The sequence below is a fragment of the Sinocyclocheilus anshuiensis genome, unplaced genomic scaffold (assembly GCF_001515605.1).
Source record: "Sinocyclocheilus anshuiensis isolate Anshui unplaced genomic scaffold, SAMN03320099.WGS_v1.1 scaffold1094, whole genome shotgun sequence".
NCBI classification, from domain to species: Eukaryota; Metazoa; Chordata; class Actinopteri; order Cypriniformes; family Cyprinidae; genus Sinocyclocheilus; species Sinocyclocheilus anshuiensis.
The window spans coordinates 1,372,240-1,382,357 of NW_015536578.1; the positions used below are offsets into that span (position 1 = coordinate 1,372,240).

At 37.4% G+C, this 10,118-nt stretch overlaps 1 protein-coding gene across 1 annotated transcript; it reads left to right on the forward strand.

Annotated features, from left to right (window-relative positions):
- The first annotated feature begins 1,452 nt into the window (after window positions 1–1,452).
- Window positions 1,453–6,730, forward strand: LOC107703056 (Na(+)/H(+) exchange regulatory cofactor NHE-RF3-like). Its single transcript, XM_016505551.1, has 8 exons — window positions 1,453–1,740; window positions 1,832–2,060; window positions 2,690–2,826; window positions 3,291–3,486; window positions 4,862–5,058; window positions 5,222–5,434; window positions 5,714–6,040; window positions 6,511–6,730. The coding sequence occupies exons 1-8, from the start codon at window positions 1,492–1,494 to the stop codon at window positions 6,580–6,582; spliced, it is 1,620 nt and encodes a 539-aa protein (XP_016361037.1). The 5' UTR covers window positions 1,453–1,491; the 3' UTR covers window positions 6,583–6,730.
- The last annotated feature ends 3,388 nt before the right edge of the window (window positions 6,731–10,118 follow it).

The window sequence follows — 10,118 nt, forward strand, 5'->3', positions numbered from 1 at the left end:
AAACTGTGGCATGTATAGTCTCAGAGAAATACACCAAAATATAATGTCCTCATATGAGGTCACAGGGTCTCAAGGAGGTTAAGTGAAATTTTTGCTTTCAAATTATTTGTACAGATGAGAAACGAGCAAGTAGCATTAATTATTAAACACCAGCAAGGAGGTGGTTTTAGGCATAATGTGATGATGTGAAAGCATTAGCAGCTCATAGAGCAGTTCATGGAGCACTCAAGTGTGAGAAGTGTACTTCAGCTCTCAGCTGATGTGTGAGGTATTGTGTAATTGATATGGAATATGTTGTGCTTGAACCTACAGTTAGATGCTTGTGCTTTTTCCCCTGGTAAAACATTTATCAAAATGAACCAAGGCTATAGGCAATCTTTCTAAAGCCTTAAAAGCCTTGATGACGGTTCCTCCCATTAAAGATTTCATGATCGGCATTCGTAATTACTGACACAAGCTGCAAGGTATGCTTTAGAAAAAAAAGAAAAAAAAACTTCATCAAACACACACCACTTTGTTAACAATTGTGGAGTCAGAACACTCACTCTTATTTATGTATTTATGTATTTGTTTGTTTGTCATCTGTAATTACAAAGACAAGGTACAAGCGTTTTAAAAGCAAAATGTGGTTTGACACATTCAGGCACTTTGTTAACAATTAAAAATTGTGGAATTAGAGAGTTCTCTCTCACTGTTTGTTTTGTTTGTTTCTTTGTTTATGTATGTATGTATTATTTATTTGTTTGTTTAATTGCTCTGCTTCTATTTAAATTTAACATGAAATCACAATGTACTATATTTGTTAATGAACATTCTAGGTATCATTGTGCATGATTAATTAGGGCATATTATTTAAAAAAAAGTTGAAAGATGAAAATGTTTAATGCAATTTTTACATCAATTTAATACAATATTCTTTGCTCTAATAATTTAATTCGATTTAAGTATTTTAACAACTAATCACATTTCGTAACTATTTTAATTTTAATTTATATTTAATTAAGAATATATACTTGCTTTGCCTCTGAAATGTTTTTATCTATTTCTATTTTATGAAATGTTTTTGGACACCCTGTTTTGCACAGAATTTTAAGTAAATTACTTTACAAATGTAATTTTTACATCGAATTTAAACCTTCTGTGATTTAGTTCAGCAGATGCAACCTAACACAGAGCAGAGATTATATGGCCTTTGATAATTCTATATTACCCCAGTTATAACTCCATTTCAAGAACCTCTGTGACTAATCTGCACCAGTCTGCTGCCATTGATTACTAACACCTGTGATTTAACAAACAATATTTTGTCATTATAACACTGCTATATATTGTGATAAATTAAGGTCTCCACACACTTCATTGCCACATTGCTCGATTGTAATTATCCATTTTATCCCCAGATGACTGGTATATAATGAATTGTGTGCATCTATGATAAGATAACATCAGATGTAGCAAGAAGAGCATACTATCACATCAGATGACCTCAGCATGAAAGAAACGCTGATCGATGGATCTCTCCTGACAGGAAAAATGGCTGGGCCAAAACCACGTATCATTACTCTGGCTAAGCGAGAGGGACAGGGCTATGGCTTCTACCTTCGAGTGGAGCACGGCGAAGAGGGTCACCTGATCAGAGCCCTGGAGATGGGCGGTGTGGCTGAACTGGCCGGTCTGAAGGACGGAGACCGCATAATCAGAGTCAATGGAACATTTGTGGACAGTTTGGAGCACAGTCAGGTTTGATGCATTTGAAAATTTACTTTCTTTCAGTTTAATTTATTTCAATAGTTTGGTGGTAAATCTCACACTTGTCTTTTTCTCGGGTCAGGTTGCAGATTTGGTGAGAAAGAGTGGGATGAGCGTCACATTGCACGTCCTTGGAGAAGAGGCATATAAGACGGCCAAAGCCAACGGTGTGAATCTTGCTGACCCTCAGTCTCTGTCAGGTCACAGCCAGCCCACCATGAATGGAGTGTCTGCACCAGCTGCAAAAGCCAAACTTTGTTATCTGCCAAAAACCAGAAGTGGATTTGGTTTCTCCTTAAAGTCCATCAAAGGTAAGCAAAAAAACTCCCATAGCCAGATCCCATTTTATGTACCATTTATCTGAAAATACAAATTCAAATAAATGGTGAAAATGACAGAAATATTAAATGTTTGTAGACTTTGTGATTTGAAATTATTACATTCTTAAAATTAAACACTTGAAAATAAAGGTTCCAAAAGAGGGTTTTTGCAGCGATGCCATAGAAGAACCATTTTCGATTCCCAAAAGAACCATCTTAAAATAACTTTTTTTGAAGAAGAATAAGAAGAGTTTAATAATCTGAAGAACATTTTTCCATTATAAAAAAAAACCTTCTGTGCAGTGGAAAGGTTCCATGGATGTTAAACCTTCTTAATGGTGCATGCCAAACTTTGTTAAATCCCGTCATTAGCTCATCCTCATAAGTCCTCATGGTCAGCTTGTTAGACTAGAGCTTGCCAACTAAAAAAAAAGTGTTTTCCATTGCAGTCAACAGTCAGTGAATGGTCATCTGAGCCTGAGAAAGTTAAACTTTAACTCATTTTCTTAGACCTGTTTTGAATTAGTCTACCAATGTTGATCATTGTAAGAAATATTTTGTCTGACATGTGAGATGAAGTACTAACAGGAGTTACTTGATCTAACCCTGTTTTCTCTCAGGTACTCAAGGCATATTCATGACAGACGTGGTCTCTGGAGGAACAGCTGATCAGGCCGGTGTGAAGCTGAGTGATCGTATAGTGGAGATAAACAGTGAAAATGTGGAGAATCTCTCACATGATCAGACTGTGCAAAAGGTAAGTTAAAATTATGCCTTTATTCTAACTGCAAACATTTTTAACATTACCGCTTTATCACCAATTTTATAGTAGCTTTACCATTTTAGAAAAGCTTTAAAGGGATAGTCCACCCAAAAATGAAAATGCTGTGATCATTCACTCACGCCATGTTGTTTCATGTTGTTCCAAACCTGTATTACTTACTTTATTTCGTGGAACACAAAATAAGATATTTTGAAGAATGTTGGTTAATCAAACAGTTCCGGGTTCCACTGACTTCTGTTATGCTTTTTTGTCCATGCAGTGGAAGTCAATGGGACCCAGAATGTTTTGGTTACCAACATTCTTCAAAATATCTTCTTTTCTTTGCAACCTGAATGGATGCTGCTGAAGACCTTGACTCTACTGTTTTACCCTACATTGCCCCAAATATCAGCATTTGAGGAAAATATTAGAATAATGTACTCCTATTATTATTGTAGGTGAAAGCAGCCGGGGACAAACTGATGCTTCTGTTGGTGGATGAGGACACTGACAAATTCTTCAAGAGCAAAGGCATTCAACCAAGTATGGCTGATGCCACAGTCAGGCACCTCCCACATAAGCCACGCATTGCAGACATGACCAAGAGAGCAGATGGTTATGGCTTTGTCCTGATGGAAGATACTAGACGTGCAGGTAAGTGCTTGCCATGTGTCAGGGTGAGGAAGTCAACATGAAATTTAGCCTATTACACATTGTATTATCAAAATGATTTAAGGCCCTGTCAAATTTAGCCTAATTTCAGTCTAAATTAAATCTGCTTCAGTTGTTCAAAAGGCAGCTTAAAATAGAATATTGGTGAGGCTTTTATTTTGGATATACAAAACCTGTCCAAAAGCACCTTGTTCCTTTCTGAGTATTATGTTCTTGTCAGATTTGTCTTGGTGGCTTATCTTTTGGTTCCTGCTGAGGGAAATGTTTTAGCAGTGCATCTGTATCTGACCAGCCAAGAAATGTAAAAGAGTTGCAGATAATGAATTTTAAATAGGTCACAAGCTGTTTATTAATTATGTTGTAAGTTTTAAGAATTTCATCCTTTATTTAATGTCATCCAAAATTACTTACAGTAACACTAATTGCATAGACGCCTCTCTAGAGCAACATGAGGTCAAGTGCACTGCTCACAGACATGAACTCAGGGGAAATACAGCGGGACTGTAGCTTCCTGGGTCCTGGAAATTTGGTGTTAGCGGCCCAGGTTCTCTTTGTATTACCATTGCATTACTTTCAGTAGTTCTGTTTATTTTTCTTTCTAGCATGGTGGCGCATAATGCACTTACTGAAGTTAATTGCAGTGCAAGGGCAATGTGTTCATGGTGTATAACTGACATGTAACTGTGATTCATAGGAATTTTGATGACACTGTACAGTGATATGCAAAGGTTATCTACTAAAATGTTTCTAAGATGCTGTAAAAAAGGATTAGCATTTTATTATGATTTAATATCACAAGATGTTCTTATGAACAGGAAATTATGTAGGGTGCAAAAGAGGGTATTTTAACAATATCATTAAAAACTTAATTAACTAGAATTGACTTTTCATAAAAAAATATTTAATGAATACTTTTCATTACAAAATTAAAATAACACATTAATAATTAAATTGGTTAAATTAATATTCTTAATTACAATCAATAAATAAATTCCAATACTATTAACATACTTAATGAAAAGATCAAATAGAGCAGCCATATGCGCTCTTTTTAAACGACATGTCCACGCGAGGATTTCTAAATTTCCTAGAATGTCAGGGTTTTGGTTTTGTTTTTCTGTTGGCGTGCTCTTTACTGTCCTTATGCAGTATATGCATGCATATTTGAATTGCCTTGTATGTTCTCTGTAGATCCCACCTTCATGCATGCCACGCTTGGTCGATTATGTATGTATATACATTTTAGGCAATTTAGAAATCCAGGACATGTGGTCACCCTAGATAAATCGAGAAATAGAAAAATATTTGTTTTATGTTTTAATATTTGATTCATGTCATATTTTGTTATCTGTCTTAGGTCATTACATTGGAGAAATAGACAAAGGAAGTCCTGCAGAGCGAGCAGGACTGAAGAATATGGACAGACTAGTGGCTGTAAATGGACAGGAAATAGATAACTGCAGGCATAAACAGGTGGTGGAAAAAATATCTCAACAAGGAAACAAGTGCTCCCTCCTGGTGCTGGATGCTGAAACAGAGAAAATGTACAAATTGGTGAGTTATTTTAATTCACTAAGATTGCTGCAATGCAGCAATAAATAGTGATTTGAAATATTTACACTGATACTGAAGAGTACATTGGTGACTGTATTTAAATAAAAAAAATTTAATCTTAAATTACATTCTGTATTAAATTGTGTAATACTTTGTTGTATAGGGTGGTGTTTCTCCACTTCTGTACTGGGAGGAAATGAGAGGATCTCCGCCCAGCTATCCTGCGCATGAAGCTGAAGCTATACCTGCTCCAGCGGTACCTGCCCCAGCAGATGTGGACCACAAACCCAAACTGTGCCGGCTGGAGAAGACCGCTGCTGGATTTGGTTTCCATCTCAATGGCATCCAGGGAGTTAACGGACAGTACATCAAAGAGGTGGTACATCAAGAGATTCAATTGTTTTCACAATGAACAGATTTATGCTGATTTTAAGCAATTTGAATACATATTTTTTTGAAAACATGAAAAGAACTTTTGAGTGAATGAAGAATTGATTTTCATTTTGGAGTTTGATAGATTCACCCATTCACTTTCATTATATGTAAAAGAGTGGACATGATATTCTTAAAAAATGTCCTTCAGATATAGAACTTGAGGGTGGGTAACTGATTTTCATTTTGGGTTGAATTAACCTGTTAATGTGTTTTCTGTCAGGTGGTGAAAGGTGGAGCAGCAGACAGAGCTGGACTGGAGGATGATGACATTGTTGTGGAGGTGAATGGGGTGAACGTGGAAATGAGCACACATGAGGAGGTTGTTAACCTCATCTGCAAGAGCGGGGACACGCTGGTCCTCCTAGTGGCTGAGAGGACAGCCTATGAGCAGCTGAAAGCACAAGGGATCGCCATCACCCCTCAACTGCTGAATAAAGAGCTCTCCGCTGATGTTCCGGCACCAGCTTATGCACAGGATGATGAGAGGAAAGATACAGAAAGGGACAACGAAAGACCGGCCACTCCACCTGCTCAAACCCGGTCAAGGGTCAGTACTGCTTTTCAGCATTTCTAAATGGTTTCAATATTCACAATATACCTCACAATACTAAGTTTTTCATTCTGCCATCATTTACTCATTTACTCACTTACTCACACCCATGCCATTCAAAACTTGTGGAACGTAAAATAAATTTTGAAGAACTGTATGCTGGCAATTATTATTATTTTTTTTTATTAAAACAAAATTGAATAGGAATCTGGGTTGTTGAGCTCAAAAATGAAAAGAAAAAAAAAACTCCATGCAGGTATCCTAAAATATTTCTAAATGTCCATGCAGTCTTGGTGAGCATAAGAGACTTCTTTCAAAAACATAAAATAATCTAGTGTGAATCTGGTGTATATTGTGATTGCCTTTCTTTTGTCATATTCTGAGGTAACTCTATTAACTCTTCCTTTAAGGATACAAACCATGACCTAAAAGAGCTACTAACTGTAAAAAAATGTTTTGCACCCTAGTCGTCGTCATCTTCATCCTCTTCATCATCATCATCTTCAGCATCAGATGCGAGTGAGGATGACAAACTCTGAACACACCACACTTCTGTACCAACAGATACTTCAAATACTGTGATTTAGTGACAGGTTGATGCACTTACCTGATCAACTACTGTACAATCTGTTAAGAGGGGGAAAGCACCTTTGAACAAAAGACTGTAAGACCACTGATCAATGTGAATTTACATAGCCATTAGTGACAATGATTATTTCTGTACTGCTTTCATTGGGATCTACAACAACAACGATCTATTTGAACTGGCTTTATTATGCTCGTGATACATGAAATATAAAATCACAAGTAGTTATGGTCTTTCAGGCAATGCATACTTCTTGATATATAATTTATTCTACATAATTTTTTGTCTTTTTCTCTTGAATGCCTACTGAATAAAATCTCTTTATTTGGTGTGATGTCAAATGTGAAAACCATTCTTATTTTAAAGGTGCAATCAGTAGTTCTTTAGCAAGTGTTAGCACCAATGTTTGTGTATTTTAAATGCCTACCACATAAAGAAAAATAAATGTCAGTCAAATCTGCAAGCAAATCTACATCATGAATTAAAAATCAGTCACTTTCTATATTGGTATAGCTTCAGCTTTAATCGAACGATACAGCCAAAGACTCCCATTAGTGGTTTCTAAAGAATCCTTTGTGATGTAGCGTGACAAATATTCCATAGAACGTTCGGCGAGTAGCCTATAAATCTGAATGCAGACAAAACTACATTTTGTAAGTGAGTCTTTGTGTGATTGTGAGTATCCTCTTCAGCGGGGTTTGGCGATATTTTAATCAATCTTTTTATGACTCCGTGAAAGTTCTGTTTAAACAGGGCAACGGAATTATCTTAGTGTTTGTATTTACACTAAAGCACGCCATACACTCTGCAAATTTTTTAATACTATAAGAAAATGCAATGACAAATTGAACGATGCACACTGGCACGTCATTCTATACTTGCATTTTTAAGTTCAAGGCGACAGTCCTAAACAGTGAATCTACTCACCATCCAGGCATAAATTCACGTCAAGAATTAACAAGTGGCTTCGATGAGTTTAAATTTTGGTGTTTAAAAAGAAACATGTAATCTACATTTTGATATTTCTCAATGCACAGTGTGAAGAGCTTGAAAAAAGTCCTCCAGGACCGACTTTGGGCACCCCTGTATTATATGGACTGTGTATATCCGAAGGGATTAAATGAAGAACTTCAATTGTCTTGTTTTTTATGAATAGTACTTTTGTTAACTCCAACAGACAACCATTGTTCTCTAATTTGATGTAGATTATCCATTGCTTTACATATACACACATTGTGGCCTTTTTTTTTTTATCTGTGTGTGTCCTGATTGATCATGTGATCGCTTTAATTATCATGTGATTCCTCAAATTAAGATGGCTTCTAGCTCTAACACTGTTAGCTTGGCATTGAAAATGGTCAACATGTGACCGAAATGTTTGCCTTGATTCTTTCAGTAAATTGCTTATATTGTTCTCATCTCGCTTGTGATGCTTTAATGTTTGAGTGTGCGGACTTTTTTCAAGCTCTTCACCTTTGGGAAACATTTTTTGGTCTACGCACCTCAGTTGGATTTTTTTGAAGGCGCGGTGAGTCTCTGGCTGTTTCTCTATACACAGTGTAACATGATATTATGTATGTCATGGCAATTTATGATTTTACATTACTTTAACTCATCAAAATAAATTGAGCAATTTTAAGTTATATGAAAGTTATATTAAATTATATGAAATTCAACTTGATTTTTCAGATCAGTTTAATGTCATTTAAGTTGAAATTACTTGAAAAAAATTAAGGCAGCAACTGAACTTAAGTTGAAATGGGTGGAATTTTTTTACAGTCTGAGCATAGATTTTTTTCTTTGCACCAAAAAGTGTCTCTGAAAAATGCAAAATACGCAATATTCTATTTTAGGATTAAGTCATTAGGCTATATATGTACATAAACAAGTAGTTGTGATGAATATGGTGAGATTTAGTGAAACACTACATCAGTGGTGTCCTGTGTGTACAGTCACACACACAAAAATCAGAGTTCATCAGTCCATGAATTCATCATTCAGGTTCTTCAGTGCATGCAAACCTTAAGAGCTGTCACATTGTAGTATGGTCTATTTTTTTACACTGCCACATCTTCATCAGAGGCTAAGATTCATAGCAAAAACCATGAATTTGCCATCAGTAAACATGTCACACTAGGCAACTCAAGAATTTAAGATCTCTGATTTTTGATGGCAAAATTGTGGCCAAAATTGTACAGCGTGCACTGGGCTTAAGTTGTAAAAATAGTGTTGATGATTAATGATGCAATATTATCTCTCTGATCACCAACACAACACTGTTCAGTATATTCAGGTTCCTTTCTAAGCATATGGGTGATCCTAAGTGAAATAGAAATTGGCCCTTTAATACAAGACTCGACAACTAAATTACATGATCTTTTTTTACTCAGTTTACTCAACTCCTGTCTTCCCTCTCTTTTTTCTCTCACAAGGTTTTACAAATCTAGATCGTGTTCTTTGAATACAGAAGCAATCTTGCACAACCTTGGTGTCATTCATACTTTGGATCATCTGTCTTACCACCATCTAAGAGCCCTATCCATCATGACAATGAGGCAGGAGAAACCTCATGCCTCTTTTGTAAAAGGAGCATCTGTACCCACCAGGCTCCTAAAGAGAGGAAAGTGGAGGCAACAGAAGCCTCATCAAACATTTTTGCCCCAGGCATCCAGGAACCCACAAAAAGCACTCATGTCCGAAAAGGTTCCAACAGGGAGCACCTGTATCTGTTGGGGACCCGAAGAGAAGAAAGTGGAAACAGCAAAACCTTCAAGCTTCTTTCCCAGTAGGAGCACGGTTTCTACAAGGAGCATCCATGCCTGTTCCTGACAGGGAAGAAAGTGGAGGCAGCAGAAGTCTCGGATCTCTGTCGCACAGGGAATACCTCTACACGCCAGGGCCCCACACGGAGGAGCCATGTCTGCCAGGCCCCCACAAAATGGAAAGTGGAGGCAGTCGAGGACTCAAACCTCTTATCCACAGGAAGCCAAGTTCCCACAAAGACCACCCATGCCTGCTGGTTCCCAACAGAAAAGAAAATGGAAGGAGCAGGGGCCTCAAACTTCTTTTCTGCAGGGAGCCAGATTCCCACAAGGTGCACCCATGCCTCAAACTCTTTTGCACATGGAGCACCCAGTCTGTTGCAGAATCAGAGAAAGCATGACATCTTGGCACCTGTACAGAGAGGGTCCCCACAGGGAACACCCATGGCCACTGGGTCCCCACAAGGAGCACTTGTGCCCTTGCATTCCTCAGAGAGAGCACTAATGCCCTCTTGGACCCATCAGAGAGCATCAGTGCTCATCAAGTCCTCACAAGAAACACTTGTGAAGGACTGTTTTCCAAAAGCACGTGTGCAGACCTTTTTCCTACATGGAGCACCCAAACCCATTTTCCTACCTCAGGTAGCACCCATGCCTGCCTCTTTCCAACAGGAAAAAAAAGTTTCCAGTCCAGTCGGAAGAGGCCATGCCAATGGAGCACAGAAGA